Source organism: Ascaphus truei, chromosome 7 (assembly GCF_040206685.1).
Source record: "Ascaphus truei isolate aAscTru1 chromosome 7, aAscTru1.hap1, whole genome shotgun sequence".
Taxonomy (NCBI): domain Eukaryota; kingdom Metazoa; phylum Chordata; class Amphibia; order Anura; family Ascaphidae; genus Ascaphus; species Ascaphus truei.
This window is the reverse complement of record NC_134489.1, coordinates 46,278,683-46,301,991: the sequence shown is the minus strand read 5'-3', so window position 1 is coordinate 46,301,991 and position 23,309 is coordinate 46,278,683. Positions and strand designations below refer to the sequence as shown.

Here is a 23,309-nt window from a genome sequence, read left to right as displayed (position 1 = left end):
ACCTCCCCCTCACCACACATTCCTGTGCCTTACTACCTCTCCACCACTGCCTACCATATGTTTATCCCTCCTCCATTTTACCTTTCACTCCTTTGGGGGTTATTCATTCAAGACTACAAAAATAAAAATAGTACCCGACTTAGCAAACAAACTTTAAAAAAAATCAAGTATTGAGTTAACAGGATGTATAAATAAATCTAGTCCTATTATTTTTGAACTCTATTTCTCCCTCATTCTTCAGAAATTGAACTGGGGGGGGGGCTTTGGGGCTGGACCTAAATACTTTCAGTGCCTCGCACACACCCGGTATCTAAGCTAATTACGCTTTTCAAAGCCGGTGCTCCTCATGGAGAAACCAATATGGCCAGTGGTGTCGACCAATAGGAAGCCGCAACCAATAACATTGCAACTCCCTAGTGGGCCAGCCATTTTGTTTCCCCCTGAGGGAGCTCTGGCACCGGAGTGTGCACTGGTATTTAACACTGGAACTGAGAAGTCTCTGGCACTCAAAAAGCCATGTTTCAGCACAAAAGGACACTAATTATGTAAAGAAAAAATTCCCAGGCGAGATTCCTGCTTTATATTTCCTCTGTCTTTCTGTGTCTGTCTCCCTTTTTTTCCCTGTCTGCTCTCTAGCTATCTCTACTCTATCTATACCCCTCCTACCTGTCTCATTCTCAAAAAAAAGTCACAGTATTTGTCACTACAGTATATCATGGTACTTTGTACAGGGTTTTGTCTGTGAAGGGTGCTTATTGATCAAAGTCTATTAGCCTGCAAAACTGATGCAAAGGGCACCAGATTTATTAAACTAATATATACCATTTTTATTATAATCGTCATTTATTTATGTAGCCCCGTTCCCCCTTGGGCTCCCAGTTGCCCGCTTACCTCCGCGGCGGCTGCGGGTGCTGCCGGAGGGTGCGGACATATGCCCGGTATGCTGGGAGTTGAGGTGGGGGCTGGAGAGGCGAGTCGGTCGGCGAGAGCTCGTGGCGCACTCTGTGTTAGGATGTGCTCACCACAAACGAGACGGGACCACGGTGCTGAGGTGGGAAGGTAGGAACACCACCCACAGCCACGAGGACACGTCTTGAAAGTAGATTGGTCGGGGATTCCGGATCGGGGCAGGAGAGGTACGGTTGGTAGAGAGTGCCGTTTGCCAAATCCAGGGTTAGAGAGAGGGACGTTGTCGTTTACCGTAAGCCAGGGTCGGGATGCCAGAGATGCGGAGAGTCGAATTGCCGTGTGCCGAGTTCGGGATGCCAGAGGTACAGGAAGACGTAGCGGAAGCCGGTTTGATACACGAGGAGATCTGTAAAAATAGAACTAGGGAGGCAGAGAATGGTAAGGACAACTGGTACTATGCTCAACCAAAGAACCAGTGATTTTGGCAGGTATATAAAGGAGTGAGGGTCCAATAGGATTGCAGCCATAAAGGGGTGTGTAGAAGGAGCCAGCTGTAGCAGGGATAGGTCCCTTATGAGTCCCAGGAGATGAGGCATAAAGGGCAGCAATCTGGCTGCATTCAATAGCAGCAACAGTCTTGGGACCTGTACCTTTAAGAGGCGGTTGCGCCTCCGTGTGGCCGCGCCTCTGTGTAGCAGCGCCTGCGGCTGCGTGCGCACCCCCACGCCCTGATCCGAGGGCAGAAGAGAGAGAAGAACGTGTGCGCGCGCGCACAGTGCAGGGGCTCGCGCGCCTCTCTCCGGCGTCCCTGCGAGTCAGGATGATGTCAGGCGAGGCAGCAGGTAAGTGGGAGGCACGCCGTGAACGGCGTGTCTCCATAATCCTTACACTCTGCTAGCGGGGGCCGCCATCTTTGGTTGCACACGCAGATGGGGAGCAGAGGTGCGATAGCCAATGCAGGACTCCATGCGCAAGACCAGCGCAGGCGGCGGCAAGAGAGGGAGGCACTCCACAAGGACTACAGCCCCCAGAAGGCCACAGGGCTGAAGAGCATGTGATGCCTCATAGCCAATAGGTCACTAGTATTCCTTGCAGCAAGGAATAGATACATTTCGCGCGTTTGCTTCCACGCTAGTCGGACTGGGATGCCATCAGGGTAGGGTGTATGTGTGCAGATGTCTGTGGCACCTGCACTAGACCAGATACCCCCATTAGGCCCCAGCTAGGCCCCGACTCCCCTCAGATTGTGGTTGCTGCAGGGACAGGCCCATAGATAGGGACACTGCCCCTGTAGCATAATAGTGAGGGACACAGCCAGGACGCAGCTGCATTCTGGCCTCCCGTGTTCTGGGACCAGACACCCATCTACTGCAGAGACTATCAATGATGGTACAATCCTTGCTGAACCCACGGACTGTAGAGGCGGAGGCTTCGCGGGTTACTGCAACGGATCCGTGGATCCCATCATAAGTACAGCATCTGCGCGCCTGGGTGTGGACACAACCGGCAGGTACCCAACTAAGTGCACCAACTCACCTACACATTAGTGGGGCAGCGCTGTCTCACAGACTTGGGTGGGCGGTTGATTCTGGGGACACTGGGACGGTCTGGTGCCCGGAGCACCTCAGTACATTGGGGTAAACCCTGCAGGGTTATGAACATGGTGTTGGGAAAAGCACGGTGAGGGGTTGCGGCCCTGCGAGGCCTAATATTGCGGTATTGGGGCTAATGTTATGATGGTTCTATGCCTATAGTAAATTGTTATTGTTTCACTGCGTCAATGTGTATTGGTCATATATGGTCGTGCACGGGGCTATCCCACATAGTTAGGATCCCGCGCAGGTGGAGGCGCTGTCACCCATCGAATCAGGTACACCCCAGGCTCCCAGCAGCGGAGGTTCAGGCCTCCTGTGAGCCATAGGTAAGGCAAAATACACACCGTTGCCGCCATATCTCCCAAGGGGGGCGGGGGGGGGGAGTGCGTTGCATGTATATTCCGCAATGCAGGACAATGGGGCATAACAGTACAGCAACCATATTGCAACATTAACGTGCTCTGGTAAAGTAGGCAAGGACTAAGGAGGGAGTTTTCACTTTGTTCCATTATTAAAACACCCAATAGTACAATATATCAATTACATTATGGTTTACCATCATTTTACTTCACTTTTTTATTAATAAAACTGTAGAATATGAGTTAGCGTAAACCTTGTCTAATCAAGAAACCCTCTCTCTCTTCTCTCTTCTCTCTCTCTCCCCCAGATTCCACAGGATAAAGTATGTTTTCCCTCATACATCTGTTAACCCATTCTCTGCCAGACAACCCAACAACACATACAGATATATATCTCTCCACCCACTGCCAGGAACCTGTGATGTGGCAGTGAAGGAGTCAGTCAGTTTATCACATCTGGCAGGGGAAGACAGCACTGCACATGCTCAGAAATCTTTCCCCTGACCTCAGGATAAAGCTGGAGATCAAAGGGTCACAATCCCTGTGACCTTCCCTTCCCAGACCCTCTGAAGGCATGTGTCTTATTAATGACAGCCAGCTGGTCCACCCTGCAGAGCATCACATCCTTAACTCTTTCACTGAAGTGAGGTATGGGAATGAAATTGGGCATGGGAATGCCCTATTCGGATAATGTGAAGAGTTTTGGAGTTATTATTTATTTATTTTATTTATTTATAAAATGTTTTACCATTAAGTAATACATTGAGAGTTACATCTCGTTTTCAAGTATGTCCTGGGCATAGTTAATATGACAAATAATACATGGTTACAAATACAGTTACATAAATGAACAGGGTATACATTATATACAATGCATTGCATGCACAGTTAGAGAAGATGTATATTATAGGCTTATGTAACAGTTACAGACCAGATTAAAATGTGAGACAGCCTTAGTTTTGAAAGAACTTAAGACTGGTGGTGGATGTGAGAGTCTCCGGTAGGTTGTTCCAGTTTTTGGGTGCACGGTAAGAGAAGGAGGAGCGGCCGGATACTTTGCTGAACCTTGGGACCATGAACAGTCTTTTGGAGTCAGATCTCAGATGATAAGTGCTGCATGTTGTAGGGGTGAGGAGCTTGTTCAGATAGGTGGGTAGCTTGCCCAGAAAGTAGTTGAAGGCAAGACAGGAAAGGTGAACTTTGCGCCTAGACTCGAGTGATGACCAATCTAGTTCTTTGAGCATTTCGCAGTGATGTGTGTTGTAGTTATTATATATAAAAGGCTGCAAAAGCAGTGTAAAAATCAGCATCAGATTTAGCAAAGAAAAACATCACAATAGAGGTCATTTTTTTAAATATATATGTTATTGACTCTGTTTTGAATTCAGGAGAGTTTGTTGTAAAACTCTCATCATTTCCATTAACCTATCCCCTGCTGGATAAATCCCATATAGCATTGCCTGTTGAACCTTTGAGTGCCCCAAGGCGTAGCAACAACTTCATGGGGTCTGAAACTTTGCTTTTCTACGGGGGATGTTCTGCGCTTCTGTGAACGTGATCTGGCCAGAGAAGGAAGAAAAGAAGCGCACTGACTCCTCAGTCAGAGAACCTGGCAGAGCAGTACACCATTAAACGGTTCCTTGACAAGACACAATAACTTTCTATCGAAATAAATAGCAACATGTTTCTATGTTTGAGTTTAGTTCAAGCTGCCGTTTAATAAAAAAATATATATATATATATATATATATTTATTTTTCCCCCATTCAATATGTGCATCAATACAATCTGCACACTGACAAGTGATTAGCTAAGCTGCAAATCGATCCATTCTCCTCTAATCGATCGCTTGCTCCGGGTTATTTAATTCAGTTCTTGCACACCGTTTTGGGCAATGTAGTCCTGGAATATGATTGGAAAGCAAATAGGTAGCGCTATATCCCAATAGGCAGGCAGCCTGAGATATAATCCTGACCCCCAGTCAGGTGATGAGTATGGCAACAAATTATATCTATGGCGCTCTGCACTAGTAATATACCATATATATGATAAAAAATCAAATAAATTTATACAACCAGTGTCGTGGATATTCTCCCTTTGGTATTGATGCTCCACACGTGGTGGGTACACATGTAAGGAAAGAAATTCAAAACATAGTGTAATATTGTTAAACACACATATAAACATGCAACATGAGACAGACGCTGAGAACAACAGGTGACAAATTACAAACACATTTAATAAGGTATATGATTAAAAATACATAAAAATACATAAAAACATATATAAGGATCTGGTAGGATACTCCAACTCAAGTGGGGGTTCCTGCTTACCAAACGTAAGATGGTATCAGGCAATGGATATTGTTAAAGAGTATCCCCTCTTGTGGATGGCCGCTGCTGTAGCAAACTCCTGGGCTCACACGTGGAGTCTCCGCCTCTGTGACATCCGCCTCTGTCCGCCGTGGACACGTGATGCTGGCGTGGAAGCTGACCGCTGTAGACACCTCCTGCCTTGCCGCTGAAAGCGCGCCAACCGGAGCAGATTCAAATGCGGATGGATATGCGCCAAAGATACAGCAGCCCGCAGGTAGCAGTTATTAATTCCAAGGGGGACAGTGTTCACCACTGAGTGTGGGAGACCTCTCAGACCTCTCAGTAACACCCTACGCGTTTCAAAAGTAAGACTTTCTTCCTCAGGGGTAAATGTGATATGAAAATCTCACATTTACCCCTGAGGAAGAAAGTCTTACTTTCGAAAATCTCACATTTACCCCTGAGGAAGAAAGTCTTACTTTCGAAACGCGTAGGGTGTTACTGAGAGGTCTGAGAGGTCTCCCACACTCAGTGGTGAACACTGTCCCCCTTGGAATTAATAACTGCTACCTGCGGGCTGCTGTATCTTTGGCGCATATCCATCCGCATTTGAATCTGCTCCGGTTGGCGCGCTTTCAGCGGCAAGGCAGGAGGTGTCTACAGCGGTCAGCTTCCACGCCAGCATCACGTGTCCACGGCGGACAGAGGCGGATGTCACAGAGGCGGAGACTCCACGTGTGAGCCCAGGAGTTTGCTACAGCAGCGGCCATCCACAAGAGGGGATACTCTTTAACAATATCCATTGCCTGATACCATCTTACGTTTGGTAAGCAGGAACCCCCACTTGAGTTGGAGTATCCTACCAGATCCTTATATATGTTTTTATGTATTTTTATGTATTTTTAATCATATACCTTATTAAATGTGTTTGTAATTTGTCACCTGTTGTTCTCAGCGTCTGTCTCATGTTGCATGTTTATATGTGTGTTTAACAATATTACACTATGTTTTGAATTTCTTTCCTTACATGTGTACCCACCACGTGTGGAGCATCAATACCAAAGGGAGAATATCCACGACACTGGTTGTATAAATTTATTTGATTTTTTATCATATATATGGTATATTACTAGTGCAGAGCGCCATAGATATAATTTGTTGCCTGGAATATGATTGACTGGGCAGTTACTAGATACAATTGGTGCACTGCTAGAGAGAGGGCGGGGCTCAAGAGCCAGAGCCTATCATAAGGGGAAGGGGGTTGTCACTTTAGAAATGCTTCCTACATTAGAAACATTAAAAATGTCTTTAAAACATTTTTTATTTATTTTTTAAATGCTACAAGTATTTTCCCATAGCACAGAACTGATTTTTTTTTTTTTAAACCACACATGTAGGGTATTGCTTAAACTGCTGCTTTAAGTAAGCGACTGTTTCTCAAGTCACTAAATGTGTACAGATGTCTTCCAAAGGTTTATGGGAACGTAGGACAGCACCATGGAAGGGAAAAACAACATGCAAAAAAAAAAAAAAAAGGCGCAATATTGTATGAACACGGTGGTTAAGTCAATCAGTGACTGATAGAGTGACTACTCACATTTACAAAATTAAAGTCAGGCATGTCACAAATTAAGATTCTTCCTTATTAACTCATCCACATGATAAGGGAGAATCTTAGGAAAGATGGAAACAATTAGCACAATAGTGTAGAATAGATGGTACACAAAATATTTAATAAAAAATCCCAACAGAACCTTAAAGCTGCAGTTCAGTCTTTTTTTTTTTTTTAATTTATTTTTTTACTTCAATAATTTCATCTGGGCAATCTCTAATTACCTAAAGAACTGCATAGCTGCCGGTCAATTCGTTCTCCGTCTATTGATCGGCAAAGTTTGGCGACATCTTTAAATATGGGGAATGTAAATCGTTGCTATAGGAACAAGCATGCTTGTTAAAATAGAATACAAGAAAATTGGTCTTTCAAAGTTGTTGTTTTTTAAACAGAAAATGCTAAAAAGAATTTTTCTTACTACAGAACTGATTTATTAAAAAAAAAACACACATGCAGGATATTGCCTGAACTGCAGCTTTAAGATTTTGTGCTTACAAGAAGTACATTCTTTAGGAGCATAAAACGTAAAACACTCTGAGTCTAATCTCCTGCTTTGATGGACTTGTTTGAGTCCACCACACGTTTCACTTGCAATCAGCTACTGACTCCTGAGGAAGCTGATCGCCAGCAAAACGTGTAGAGTCCAGAGAGAGAGGAAACTACAAGAAGCGCGTTCCCTGTTCCCGGACGGTGGATACCGGAAGTGACACAAGGAACCAGGGTGCGTGATGCTGAAGCTCGCAGAGGTGGCAAGGTTTGAACAAGTCAGTCTATGCAGGATATTCGATTCGGAGTGTTTTTTTGTTTGTTTTTTATTAACTTTATTTATTCCGATCACATGGATACATAAATATCAACTTTCACAATACAGCATTAGTCAACACTTATATTGGTACCTTTGGTTATTATACAGCTTTTGGCTAAGCAATACATTGAATATATTTTATACCCATGTCTGTTGTACAGACTCTTTCTGTATTTGTGATTTTTTATTTTCTTCCCTTTTTCTTTTGACCCCATCTCCACTTTCTGAAGGTATATTTAGCTGCTGCCATAAGCATCTTTGATATATCGGAGATAGACCCAATTCCTGATAACCAAAAATAAAACAGAAAACAAACAAAAAGAAAAAACCTATTCTAATTTAAACTCAAACTTACTGTATCGACGTATCTCTCTAGCACACACACACTCACAGACACACACACACTCACAGACACACACACCTCTATTGATTCCAATGGGACTTTTTTGCTACCAGTATTGGATCACATTTGCCTTGATACCACCCCTGAAGGTGCTTGGTGGCTGACTGTGAGTGAAATGTGAAATACGCACTTTTATTAACTCACCCATATACACATATGAGGACTTATGTATTATAGGATTCCGATCAAAGTCTCCCAGCTGCAAAACTAAAGCAGATTCACTGCACAAACCAGCACCAGATGTATAAAAGGAAAAATCCACTCACTTCCAATTACTTTTCTCTGATAAATCTAGTGCAGTTTTTTTTTTGCACAAAGGAAATGTTAATACAGCACTGCTGCACTTGTTTGATTGGAAAGTTTCATAGGGAATAGTATGCTCTGCTGGCATCATGGACAGAGAGGGGGGAGGGGATACCTGTGTGACTACAGAAGGGAAGGGGCATTGTATGCAGGATCAGGAGGGGATTTTGCTAATTTGTTTATAAGCCCTTTGAAATGGAATGAGAAATACATAGAAAGAGGAGGTTCCCCCCACCCCCCATACTGAGGTCCAACACACACACAGAGCTGCTGCCACACAACAGGGGCAAAGAGAGTGAGGCCTCCTGTGTGCAGAGTCACATGTTGCAAATAGGCAGCTGGAGTGGAGGAGCATACAGCCAATGCATGACATTGAAGGGGTGCCTTGTTCCCAGGCCAGATCAGCGGCACATCATGAGACTGTGAACCAGACATGACGACAAACAGGCTGTAATATAACATTATTTCTTATTTACTGAGCACTTACATTGTCTTTAAAACAGCACTCTGTTCTGATCGCAATTTTTTTCCCATTACATTTTTACTTTAAGAAATCTCTTGCTGATTTCATTTTTTTTTAAAGGTGATGCTTCATGGATAAAAACGTTTGAAATATGATGTGTCCAGGATACTACAATGGATGTCTCCCCAGAGCAGTCTAAAGTTTATGTTTCTAGAAGCTAGAGATTAAGAAAATCATTATTTGAACACAAGAAAAACAATATTATTTTTGTTTTAAGAGCAGGACATGCTCAGTGAGCAAGATACTAACATTATATGAAGTTGAACTCATGAGCTTCTGGTGGGATTGCTGCATTAAATTGAAGGAATTGGTTCCAAATCACCGTCTGCTCCTTTTGAATTGGAATAAGTCACTTTCCATTGCAGTGCTTCAGGTTCCGAAAAATTACATTTTGCAGGGACTTGGGACACCAACATGCTACTGAAACCTCTGCATATATTTGTCAGCACAATAAATAATCATCATAAAAAAGTAATAACAATTACTATTAATAGTGTTAATTAATGTTGTCATCACAATATTCTGTACTCAGGAGTAAGACATACTTGAAAATCAGAGGTAACTCTCGATTCATTTTCGCCTAATGAAATATTTTATAAAACTAAATAAATGTTTATTATTGTTAGTGTCATTATTATTCTCAGAATTACTGTATGTAGTCATGGCTGGTTCCTTGCTACCATTCTGCCCTCGCTGGCATACAGGTCCTGTTAAGAGCAGGCAGTGGCAGTACCAACCATGGGTTTTCCCCACACAGGCAGTCCCTTGAGTGGCAGGGGAGGAGGTGAGTGACTGGTTACCAGCTAGGCGGAATTAATATCTGCCATCTTTATTGCATTATCCCTCATACTGTGCTCCCCCATTTTTTCTGTGTTTCATTGCTATCAAGGGTCCTGGATAGATCATGTTGGGGTCAGAGTCACAGGAGGGCATCACAAGGGGATACGTATCCCAACAAGGCTGTACTATACTTTTTATTCATTCACTTACGCACACCTACACTGCACAGAGATAGCGCCCGGGCACTTTTCTACCTCAGGGTTTTCAGAAGAAGACTGGTAGCTTTAAAATAGAACTTCACTTCCTCCATAATTGTTCACCTTAAATTTGCTGGAAGAGTCTTCTTGTATTTATTCCCTTCATAATTGACATTGTGGGTCCACTCACTGTACAGCTCAAAACTGACATGGTGTTTAGTGATAAACTGGGCATATTTCTGACGTAGACCACCACATCTAATCTTGTTTTTCTCCCAGACACTCTGGGGCAGGTCTCTCAGCATGATGTCTGGGAGCTGTACAATCCTGGGTACTGTAGCGGGTGTGCTTCTGGCAGCGGGCGGTGGTAGATGGTCGGGGAGGATGCTTTCCTCCTGTTATGGCCTAGCTCTTTCCGGGGTTGTCATCTCCTCCTGAAGGGTATATGTGTATCCTGGAGACGGAGGGGGTAAGCGTGGGGGGTCCCGTGGTGTGCTTGGTGTTGGCACCGTGAAGATAAAATCCAGGGATTGAGAAGGGGCAAGGGGGGTGGGCATTTTACGTTTCCTCCATGGGAGAATAAGGCGTCTCCAGGCCACCCTCCTGCTCCTGTGTCAAACATACAGGGGCAGGGACTCGAAGCAAAGAATAGAGCCCCGCGATGTTCCTCTTAATTGTATTCAGATGAACACCCATGCACCTATCCATATTCTCCATGGTCTCCCCCCACCCCCACAAAGCAAAGGCATGGGCCTAGCTATCAACACCTCCCCCGGGCTACAGTATGAGAAATAAAAAGGTAGTGATTTTATAAATGTAATAATTGATTAAATATTTTTAAAAAATGCATTGCATAAGGTTTTGTTTAAAGCTCCAAATTATTCTCTACTTCTTATTGGTCTGTCTTATAGTACTGCAAGGATGATCGTGAAGGATTCGAAAACAACTGTTTGAACTGTTTCCAAATGTAGTTATTTGCTAAATCTTAAAATTGATGAAATATGAAAAAAATGCATCACATAATGTTTTCCATTAACCAGGAAGTGGAATAAAATCAATAAACATCTCGTTGTGAAATGTTACTGTAATTGAATCACAGTGCATAGTGTGTTGTCCAAAATAATACTGTAGCGCAGGGGGGCGCAAACCTTTTTCCCTGCGCCCCCCTGCCGGCTGTCCCCTCACTCCCGCGCCCCCCTCCCAACCCCAACTAACCCGCGCTCCGGCGTAATGACGTCACGTTGCCATAGCAACGTGACGTCACATGACCTCGCAGCGTCATTTTGACGCCGCGTTGCCATGGCGACACAGGGAGGAAGCCGCCGGAGCCACGTTAAGTTAGGTTTACAGAGGCCCTGCAGCTCCCCCGGCACTTAATTTAAGTGCCTTCGGGAAGCGCGCGGGGCCTCTGTAAACCCCGCGCCCCCCGTCGGCAGTGTCGCGCCCCCCCTGGGGGTCGCGCCCCACAGTTTGCGCACCGCTGCTGTAGCGTATGTAACCAGGTAAATCTGACGATTGACCCACCAGGCGCTCAGAAATAAAGCAATGCTGCACAGTGATGTAACTGGAACTAAGGCTATGGTAAACCCCAAGCATAAAGACAATATATTGTGTGAAAAGTCTTTTCCAGCAACAGGCTCCCTAAGAGCACCATGTAGTTAGGATAAAAAGATTCACTTATCTGATTCAGGGGTAACTGGTTCCATGCCCGTAATGTCCTCCTGTGATGTAGCTTCTCCTGCAAACAAACCTTTTTCTGGAGCTGTGTGGATGTGGGGGCAAAGTGTGGCCCCCCCGCTTCCCAGCTTCACGATGGATCGATAGCCTCTTCACCGCCAACCCTGCATCCGCTAACGCGGTGGGCGGTCACCTGACCGGCGGCCCTTGAGAGATATCCGGGTCACAGGAGAGAGAGATGCGCAGCTCGGCATGCAGGCGGTAGAAAGCGGCAATAAGCAAATCCTCCCGAGGGGGGTGAAGACGCCGCACAGCCGCAATAATGGAGAAGGCTGATGGATGACTGAAAAAAGCTTTATTCACACAGAATGTGCAAGCGGATCCTCTTGCACATTCTGTGTGAATAAAGCTTTTTTCAGTCATCCATCAGCCTTCTCCATTATTGCGGCTGTGCGGCGTCTTCACCCCCCTCGGGAGGATTAGCTTAATACTGTAGCGTGGCAAAGTTTTAAAAGCGTGAAGCTGGTAATATTGACTGTATAAAAGTAATAAAGGCAACGTTTTAAAAAAGGGATATTATAGTTCCATCGAACTTCATCCTTATCTTTTAACGCTCGATTTCAAAGTTTCTTTTCTTGGAAAAAAAAATGCTATAAATTTCAGTAGTGTGCATGCGTCAAGTCACGCTCTAGTGCGCATGTGTACAAGCATTTACGGGCTATGGTAGGCATACAGTACACTAAACCAGGCTGCTCTCTTCGGCGCCTCGCAACACCCCCCCCCCCCTGCTCGGCCCCGGCATCAAATGACACGCAGGGTCATGTGACATCACGTTGCCATGGTAATTTGATGCCGGGTTACCATGACGATGTGTTGCTGGAAGGGAAGTTACTGTAAGTGTATAATGGAGGCTTTGCGCGATCCCCCATCATTAAATTTAAATGCCTGGGGGGAGAGTGCGGGACCTCTATAATTGCCGCGTCCCCCCCCCCATCCCCCCAGAAAATCTAGCGCCCCCCCAGAGGAATTAAAGTTAATACTGTGTAGTACATTATATTTACCTTCATTATAAACTTTGCCAACCGGGTGGAGATGAGCAAATGTCAGAGGTGTATTGTGCGTACATGCTGGGGTCACTCATGTAGTCTGCATTATATTTATCTTCATTATATACATTGCCAACCAGGTGCAGATGACCCAATCTCAGGGGTGTACAGCATTGTGCGTAACAGCCGGGATCACTCATGTAATCAGCATTATAGTTGACAGGTGCCTGCTGAAGCTGTTAAATCAGACAGGGCCAGGTAGCAAGGATTGCGATTCACCAGGTTTTCAGTCACGGTCGGCCTGTTATTGCAATAGTATTGGGAAGCCGGTGTTGGTACCTGTACACTGTAGGGTTGGGAAGTACGTACAGGTACTGTACGAATCTTAAACGGATGAAACCCGGCCTCTGTTCTTTTGAAGTCGCCATGAGCAAACATACCGGCAAAAGCTGGTAACACAAACCAATATCCTCTTGTACACGTATCTCCCGGAGGAGGGGCTGTGCGAAAAAAGCAATCCTCATTAGTCAAAGTTTGCCTTATCGAATGCTTCCAGTCACGTTGGTTCGGTGAAAATTTGAAGAATTCATATTTTTCAATTATATAGTCGTATATCTCTGCTAAAGTCACCTTCTTATCTGTTCCAGCATTAATTGCGGAAAATATGAGAAATGCGTAACTACATTGTGGTTTGCTATAAGGACTTGGCATGACTTGACATGATATCCATTCAGCAAGTGCAGGGATATCTGGCGGAAACACGCAGAACTGCACACAAACAAATCACAATCACAGTAATCACGGAAATCAACAACGGTAAACAGGTATGTGATTGACAGCCTTCACGCAAGATTAATGAGTATATGCCGCGCGGAATACAGCAGACTTTACGAAAACGGCACGAGAAATGATCGAATAATAGCCTCTGCATCTGTACATATAACAAAAAAAAATACATATAAAAAGCCCCAAATACATATAAAAACAAAACAAATACATGTAACCCTGTGTCCCCCACCCAATATAGGGTCTATCCTGGGGAAATCTGCTCTGGTTACTCATGGTAGTGTGGTGCATACCTGCTGGTAACGGGGCCCTGGGTCTCTCGTCTGGTGTTATGGGGAAGGTAAGGACATGCTTCTGGGGTCTTGCCCGAATCGTACTCATGGTGACAGCGCCTCCATCTCTTGCAGCCCCCAGAGATGTGGGGAGAAATCTCTGCAGGAGAACTACCTCTTCCACTTCCTGATAGATTTCAGTCTCAGGCGAGGATCTTGTGAACAGATTATCTTTATTCTGGTTGCTCTCTCGCTCTCAATCAAGTGCAGTGTACAGCTTATACCGAATCAATTCTTTAGCAATCAGGTCTTAACCTTTAGGATGTCCCTGGACCTACACTCCCGGCTACCAGCCACCAGGAGCAGTCCTTGCTCTTCCATTACCCCCTGGTAGGGTAAGGGGAATAGTCTTTCACCGCTCCCTGCAGGGAGGGCCTCAGTAAGCAGAGCACTGCACTACTGGGTTGGATAGACTACACCTCTATCACGGTAGAGGCACAACACTCATAAATAGAGGAAGTGCAACTCCTTAAGTTAATTCCAGTAAGAACCAGCCCCCTGTCCCTGATTGGACACAGGCCTGATTGCACCACCTTAACTGACTCACTGAGCTGTAAGGTGTTGGGAAAACCCATGATTACTCCTGGCAACCTACCCTTACATATATACATATATATATAAAAAAAAATACATATAAAAAGCCCGAACTACCTATTAAAAAACCTAAATACCTATGTAACCATGCTGTAAAATGGCTACAGTCATCTCTCCTGCTGACAGTAAGGCCTGGTAAGTTATGGGCATGCCAGCAGTAATTATGGAGGTTTGCCCTCACACCCTGGTGGGGTGCCCTATGTATGGATGGGAGTGGTCACATGTTCTGAATCCATGATTAGTGATGTCAGAGTTGTGCCAGCCCCCAGAGGATACATAAGGCACAGCACTCCTCAAAAGTTAGGTTGTTGGAGGTTGTTGGAAGTTGTTGCTAAGCTGTTGGAAGATTATGTAAGAGGTTATGAGACAAGGAGCAAGTCTGAGTGCAGGCTTGGGAGGAGACAGCTTATAAGACTGTGACCAGGGACCTGGCACAGGGACTATCTCCCTGAGGGGAGATAGGGAATCCACCAATTTAGGGAAAGGACACCTTTCAAAAGGAAGTGCGGTGAACATGAGAGGCTAAGTACACCCACTGTGAGGGGCAGCTGGCCCGCCGCAAGTCAATAAAGATGATCCTGTTAAACCATACCCTCGTGTGTAAGTGTGGAGTGATTACACAGAGGAGTGCACCACAGAGGAGTTCCTCACCAGGACCATCCACAAGCGGACGCTGGGATCCTGATGAGGTGGAGGCGCTGCACTGGATCTAGGTAGGACTCAAGCACACTACCTCAGCTGCCTGTCTGGGTTGGCAATCCCCACACAACATCATGCGGGAGACTCAGGAGTCATGTTGCCAACAGGTGCACCACCAGACACTACACTGTAATGGGGACTGGTTAGACCACAGGGGCCAATGTGAGATTGGGTGGGTCAGGCTAGGCCAGAAAATCCGTTACACCTATATAAAAAAAAACTACATGTATAATACAGACTTACCTTGGGGATGGTCTCAGGCCGGGCCCGGGGGCAGTGGGTGGCACGGCTGCTGGTCCTCTAGTTGCCGCCAGGCCACGGCTCTCCCAAGCTGCAGGCTTCTCTCTCCTCACTGACTGTCCCACGCTGAGCTTCTGGCGTGTGCCTGGCCTCTCGGACGTCAGCACGCTGAGCCTCCGACGTGCACCGGCATGGGAGGGAGGCCCGGTGACGTGTTGACTTGAGAAGCATGGATCAGTGATTGTGGAGGTAGGCCCGCAGCTGAGGAGAGCCGGGGTCCGGCGGATATTAGAGGTCGGCCCCAACTGCTTTGCCCGGCTGCCAGACCCCCTCTACCCCCACAGCCTACGGGCCCGGGACACTTGTCCCACCTGTCCCCCCCCCTGTCGGCGGCCCTGTGTGCTAGGCGTACAGATTTAAATGGTATGTACTAGAAAAAAAATAATGTTTCTGTGTGGGGGAAAAAAGTACAAAGTGCATCGAGGCCCCGCTTCTCGGCGCCCTGCTTTTCGGTCGATCCGTCGAAACGGCGATACCGAGAAGGGGGCCGCCATTTCTGCGCATGCGCAGAACGGTCCGGGGTCGCACATGCGCAGAATGATTTTTTTTGCAGATGTTGCGCATGCGTAGAACGGCGCATTGCCGGTCTGCGCATGCGCACGCGCACTTAATGAAAATCGCCCGTTCTGCTTTCCGGCGATTTTCGCTTTGCGGCGGGTCCTTAGAACGGAACGCGCCGCATGACTGGGGCCCTGCTGTGCATCAAAATTGTCAGCTAAATTCCACTTGGGGTAAACCCTAAAACGTTTAATAGTGTTACTACCAAATTAAATTGCCACAGTATGTATCAACAAAAAAAATTATTTGACAGCCCAAAGGTTTTATTATATAGCTTACCTCATCCTTCTGGCATTCCCTGTCTAGCGAACCAATTGTACATCATTTTAATTTGTTTAACTGTAAAGTATTGTGATGCCCCTTAAGTGGAGGCTGTTTTTATTTAAAAAAAAATGATGTTAATGATGATAAATGTATTATTTTCACAGTATGGCTAATATAATATTACACTAGCAATTGATATTTATTCAATCTAGTTATAAATAAAAAAATACACATAATTATAGTTTAATTTAAATTGTATCAAGCAGGTAGTCAACATACGGTGAGAGCAATGCTTCAAAACTTGTTTAGAAGAAACATGCATCATACAGTATATATAAACTCTTCATAGGGCACACATTTTTATTAAGGTTTGCACTACTTTGTAGCACTAAAATGTTGACGCACAAAAACAATTAAAATGTTATCTAAGTACATAGGGCCTGATGTAGCTGTGATAAGATAATCCGCAATATAACTGGATACTGTTGGGGTAAGAGGGAGCTTCATGGTTTGCTATGCGTCATTTATTGTAGTTTGTATATAAATAACATTTTCTTTGCAGGGTTCCTTTCATCCTTAAAAAAAAACGTCACAAATAATTATCATTAATATTACTATGAGTTTTTGGAAAGTTTCTGTACAGAGAAGAACGGTTATCCCAGCCAGGACCAATAGGGCTTCTAGAACTGTGCTAAACCGACCAATGAAAAGCCTGAGCCTTATCGTGTGGGTGGAGCCTGTGAAGGGACCACAGTGAGGGGGCGTGTCCCTTGAGTGCAGTCTCCTGGATTCTCCATCAGCTGTTGCTTGCAGGCACTTCGTTGTGTGCACAGTGTTAAGAAGGAGCTAGAGCCACCAACCTCCAGAACTCACCCCACCTCTGCGAGGACCCCCAGAAGCTGCCCCACAACATGCCCTCCGAGCTCCTGAGCCCTTTCCTGGAGCTAGATCTAGACTTGTGCAAGGTAACTGAACTATGTCCTCCCCACCCCCGCCCCAAGCTGCCTGTGGGACTGCAGCGCATTGCAGATCAACATGCACAGAGAAATGCGCTGAAGCCCCTTGGGCAATTGAGAGGGTTTCACCTTCTCTGGGGTAGAGATGTGTGAATCTGCCCCTCTCTGAAATCTTAAAAGCTATTTTAAGACATTTTAGGAAAAGTTTTGAATGAGGTCGAATTATTGATCTGTTTGTTGCTTTAGCTATGAGCCCTTCTCCCTTTTTTACTTTGCATTTAGTTTTGAATATGTGCAAGCGCCCCCAACTTTTTTCTTTTTTTAATGCTAAACTTTAGCAGAAAAATCTACAAAATGTTTGCATAAATAAGTGTGCAGTTTAGACCAGAATTCCGCAGTTGTGTTTTTTTCTGAACTTTCATGTCTCTGCGACCATTTTTGCCACCTGGGAATGTCCAAAAATGGCCCTGGATGCAGATTAGTGCAAATGTCTCGCATCCCTCTGCTCTTCCGCAGTCATACAATCTGGAAGTGTCAAATCTTCATTTGCATTCATACAGGTATCTGTTGTGTTTTTTGTTTGTGTTTTTTGCTTTTAGATTAAGGATGCTTAAGGTGGCAACCCTGTTCCTGATCGTTTACTCTGTGCTGAATGCTCCCTAGCCTCTGTAATGGTACCATGTGCATGCTTTGTGCTAGGAGGGGGGGAGGAGGGGAGGGGGGCTGAAACGCAGAAGTTGTACACAGTGTAACCAGCAGCAGCTTGTGCATTAAAACACCATTATCACCACCCTTTAGTGTCTGGAACTTGGGGATAATGGGGTCTATGTGTCCAGGCAAAAGTGGTTCAGTTCTGGGGCAAAACAATTGCTCCAGATGCACCAAGGAATTGTTAATGCATTTTTTTAATATTGCTTTCAATGGTGTGTGTGTATATGTGTGTGTGTATATATATATATATAGATATATATATATCTATATCTATATATATATATATATATATATATATATATATATATAGATATAGATATATATCTATATATATCATTATCTATATATATCTATATATATATATATATATATATATATAATCATTATCTATATCTATATATATATATATCTCTTGCCCCAGAATTTCACCACTTTTGCTTTCATACAGTACCTATGTCCTCTTCTTTATTTAATTTTTTGTGTGCAGATGTTGGCTTCCTCTTTTGTATTATCTGTTTGATCTTCTGGTAAAGACTCTTAGCATGCCCCTGTTTTGACCAATGTCATTTTATTATAATATACGTTCATGCTGCATTGATGTCACTTTGATTTTTACAAGAAGCGCCCTGTTTCTGTCGCTAAAACTTGTGAAATTAAGATTTTAGTTGGGTATTGTACAAAACTTGCTGTTTTGGAGTTGTATGCATATGCTGTTAGTAGCATTGTTGACCTGTTGTTAGTGTTCAATTTTATTGTTGTGATCTATTCCTTATGCCGCCCATCCCCAGATTATCTGAACCATGTATAATTTCCGTGCTTTCTCCGTGACAATAGATCTCTCATCCAGTCACACAGTTTTCACAAGATGTTTTAAAATCTCGGTCATTGTCATTAAGTACATGTATCGTATGTGCATCTTCTCTAAGATATGACGCAGGGCGCTATTTCCATTTGTGGGAATTCAACCAGATACTCTGTCTAGTGACTACGGAAGGATTAGTGATGGGGTTGGATTATGACTGGGGGAGAGAGAGAGAGGAATGCTTCTTATTGCTCATTTATTTAAAGCTGATTATTAGAGTTGATGTAAATTAATGTTTTTGTGCTTACGGTTCTAGCATTTCTCCAACAAAAACACCAGTGTGTGTTTCTGTACACCACCTGCAAGCACAGCCAAGTGTACAAAGTCTTTGCTCAACTCTGGAGGTGGCTGCAGGTGGGTGTTCTCTTTAGAGGATTGTCCTCTTGAGGGTTTTCAGTGTCTGCTCTTCCCCCTCACCCCATTCTCTCTTCTTTCCACATGTAGGATTTTCTGTCCCTGCTGTCAGAGCAGCATTCGGAGGGAAGTCCCTGTGGCGGGCTGCAGCGCACACTCTCCGCTTGCCCCCTTATCCTACGCGAGGGAGGGAGGAGCCAGGAGCAGCTGACCGACCTCACACCATGGCCCCCGCAGTGCTCATGGACTCGCGAGTCTCAGCTGCCCCCTACCAGTTCTCTGCGCCAGATCCCTTTTCACGCGGACCGCTCGGTGAGCATGATCGAGGAGAGTGGACGGCTAACACCAGGTTCCAAGACTCTCTCTTCCCGCTACAAGACAGAGATGTGCCGCACCTTTCATGAGAGCGGAGTCTGCAAGTATGGATCCAAGTGCCAGTTCGCTCATGGTGTCGGTGAGCTCCGAGGGCTGAGCCGCCACCCCAAGTACAAGACAGAGCTGTGCCGCACCTATCACACTGCTGGCTTCTGCCCATACGGTGCTCGCTGCCACTTCATTCACAATGCAGAGGAGCAGAGGTTCAGCAGTGGCAAGCGGGCACAGCGCCCTCAGCTCCTGAGGCAGAGCCTGAGCTGCTCGGGCATCCCATCCTCTCTCTCTTCCTCCTCCCTCTCCCTCTTCTCCTCATCCCTCTCTTCCTCTCCTCCTTCATTTTCCCCTTTCTCTCCCTCCACCCCAATAACGCCCACCTTCTCTCCTTCTACCCCCTTCCCCTCCTCAGTACCTTCCTCCCCCTCCTCCCCGCTGAAGTTGAGCTTACCCTCCTTCAATTGCTCTGCTTCCTCCCCTTGCCCACCTACGCCGAGGCCCCTCCTCCCCTCCGACAGCCTGGGTCTTGATGCTCCTGGGACAGGGGAGACCCAGGACTGCACATTAGAGCCAGACAGCGAAGGCAGCGAGAGGGGGGAAAGCAGTGGCTCTGAGTCTCCAGGCTGTGCTCTCCAACAGGCCAAACGTCTCCCCATCTTCAGCAGACTGTCAGACTGAGTGAAAGGGGGGGGGGGGGTTGAGTAATCTCGCTTGCTCCAGGAGAACCCGGAGTAGCAATATATTACACGTAATCCTGTTCCTGTCGCTGTTGGAATAAGGGGGAGTGGACACTAATCTTAAAGAATTATTTCCTATTATTTAATATAGCATATTCATCCTAAATATGGTTGCATACATTAAAGAAAAATAATCCAGATTAGTATTTTAACCATTTGTGTTGAAGGGGTTTACAACGTATAACTGCAAATTACGGATACACACTATTCTGCACATGAATACATTGCTCTGTACAGTATATTACAAATGCACACCGCTCCTGTGCATCAGACAATATATTGTAGCCCTGTTGAACCCTGTAGTAGTTAGAATACTGATCTGGATGCTTTTTACATTGAATATATTGGAATGTGTAACCTTCACAAACAACCTGTATGAATAACGGGATATGTGGGAAATCCTAATGTATGTTTCTGGGAACCTGGGATCTTCTTATGATCTAAAACTGTAACGTGTGTGTGTGTGTGTGTGTGTGTGTGTCACGTTACACCGAATGGGTGGACTGAATGTACCAGAACATATTGTGATTATTCCCTTCACTGCTGGATGAGCAAAAAATCGGTGCTGGACCCTCCTTCCTTAATTGGTTTACAGATATAGGGCCATACTTATTAAGCATTGCTATGTCATAAGACTCTGGAAGACGCATTACAGCCTGTTCACTTGAAGTTTTGAGTAAATATGGACAATAATCCCCTATCCTCAACCTGTAGATCATTGCACTTGTGTCCCTTCTTGTAGATCCCTGCAGAGCAGTGGCTTGTTTCAATCTGAATTGTAAATGGTTGCTGTGCAAACAAATACTATACAGGACATCTATTCCCGTTTCATGGGGATCTGTATGTGTGGAGCGCATGTCTATTACCAGCTGTGCAGAGATAACACTGTTAGGACACTTGTAGTCTGTGTCACGCTGTCTATTAATATGCAGCTCGTCTGTGATTTATTAATTAACCTTTTAGCATTTGCCTAACTTGTTTAAAATGTATGAGACGTTTCACTCTAGCGTCTTGGTCATAATAACTGCACCTGCTCAGAAATGCAGAGATTACTGCACAGAAACAGTGCTATGTCTTATTTTGTGCGGTGTATTGAGATATACCTTCTGGTTGTTCCTGGTAACACAAGGAAGGCAACATATCATCATATTATGGATACATTGATTCATGTTTGAAATTCTTTTTCTGAGTATTATATATTGGGGGTTATTCGTTCTACTGTGATAGTGCAGATTGATGTACGACTATACTGTAGCTCAGAAATTCCCCTTCACTTCAACTTCTCCCAATCAGAACTATCACAGTTTAACGCATAACTTGCACCGCCCACTGAAACACTTTTGCTTTCCAATGTGTTGAAGGCCTATCTGGTAGCAAATGGGTTAAAGTCCCAGTTTGGTTCGCTTTTTGTCATCTGCTCAGTAATTGCACCATCAATGACTTCGTGTAAATAAGCTAATACTCTGGATTGGCTGTGGTACAGGTGCAGGGTAAGCTCCAAACAGCAAGTTTGTTGATTTTGACTTGCGCAGAAGATGCTTCTGTAATAACATTCCTTTTTTTAAACATTTTTTTTGTGTGTATATAAATATATATATTTTACAATATTGAATTTTTCTATGAATTGCAAACCAGTGTCCAACAATAATTTGGATGCCTTCTGTGTATGTTTGTAGTATAGAACATGTTGTAGGTTTTAAAGTTCTTCTTTTCGAGAACAAGATAACTTGCATGCTTTAAATTATAAAAAGTCTGGGAGTCTCCTGCAACACTGTCAATTGTTATGTAGAATTACACACTGATCTTTGAGCACATGAAAACTCGTCAAATGCACACGAGGGATTTTTTATTTATTGCCTGCTTAGCTCAAGTGACAGCCAAATGTGACCAGGTAGAACCTCGATCTGCCCTTCCAAAGTTACTGTATGGTGGAGTGAAGGGATAAAAAGTTATTCTAAACGCTCTTGAAACCATTATTTTGTCATCTTAAATAGAATCGGGGTTAACCCTTCATGGCTGCAGAGAAAGGCGCATGCTGCAGTATTAATTACCCTTTGAGCGTAACAGGTCCTGAAGGGGTTAACTCGTGATTACATTAAGATGGCTCCTGAGATGCCTAATCCTCACAGGCACATGTATAGAATTTAGGGTTAGATTTGCGTAAAAAGGGACCCTTTCACTTTGTATATCAGGCTTGCACAGCGTTCTCTGTGAGAAGCTTCAGCTTTCCTGTAATCCAAAATAAACTGTGAAGGTCCTCGTCACTATACCTTTTAGGTACTTGTTTGTAACCTTTTGCCTGGCTACATATGGTTTTGTGACATCCTCAGGGTTGCTATAAGGCAGTCCAGGTCTTGTCAGGGCCTAGATAATAGAGGCGTTAATGTCGTCTTCTGTGCATTCACAATGAAACTTTAATGTACAGATTTGTAATCTTCCCTGGTCTCTCCTGTAGTGTTTTACGGCTGTGCTGTTATTTCTGCAGGTCTGCAACAAAGCGTCTAAACCCATACAGTATGTAGGGAATGAATTTCATTAGAAATGTATGCAAGGTGCAGTTGTCAATTAACCAAAAATCTTATATATTTAGCAAGTCGTAAAACTATTTTACAGTTTAACGGACGTACAATGTGTTTTAATATGTCTGTAGTTTTTGCCTTTGCTCCATTTCTAGCTCTTTCGTTGCCAGAGGGACTTGCAACTTAATGCTCTGCATGTTGTCATAATGCTTTGCGCACAATTATTTTGCTTTGCAGTGCATTTCTAGCCCCTCCGGAAGCCGTGGTTAACAAATTATATTTTTAATTTATTTTGTGTTTTTGTTGTTTTTTTTTATTTAAATATTTTCATTTCATGTTGTGTTTTTTTTTTTTTTTGTTACAAGTTGCTTTAATATATTTGCTGTACATTTGTTTGTTTTTAGTTATTTTATGATGATAAAATAAAAAAAAAGTATGACTGGTCAACAAAAACCACTTGTATCATGTTATTTTATTCCAAAATCAAAGAGATTTTTGATAGATGTTAGACTGGGGAGAACTGGTGTATTTAGGATTGTATGTTTTATAACACATTTTTCTAATTTCAACACCTCATTTTATAGCATTTCAAATACAGTCAAGTGCCATCTTTATCAATGATTGTCATTTTTTACTTACGTTATGTCCGGTTGCTGTTTTTAATTTCTTCAACCTTGTAATGATGTCATAGACTTTTGTTTGTTTTCGAACCTGTTCATATATTTATTTATTTTTTGTCTGTCA

The 23,309-nt window shown here is 44.2% G+C and overlaps 1 protein-coding gene across 1 annotated transcript; it reads left to right on the top strand.

Moving 5' to 3' along the window:
- Positions 1-16,656: 16,656 nt before the first annotated feature.
- LOC142499197 (mRNA decay activator protein ZFP36-like) lies at positions 16,657-23,004 on the top strand. The gene is made up of 2 exons (XM_075608222.1): positions 16,657-17,022; positions 19,031-23,004. The coding sequence occupies exons 1-2, from the start codon at positions 16,969-16,971 to the stop codon at positions 19,985-19,987; spliced, it is 1,011 nt and encodes a 336-aa protein (XP_075464337.1). The 5' UTR covers positions 16,657-16,968; the 3' UTR covers positions 19,988-23,004.
- The last annotated feature ends 305 nt before the right edge of the window (positions 23,005-23,309 follow it).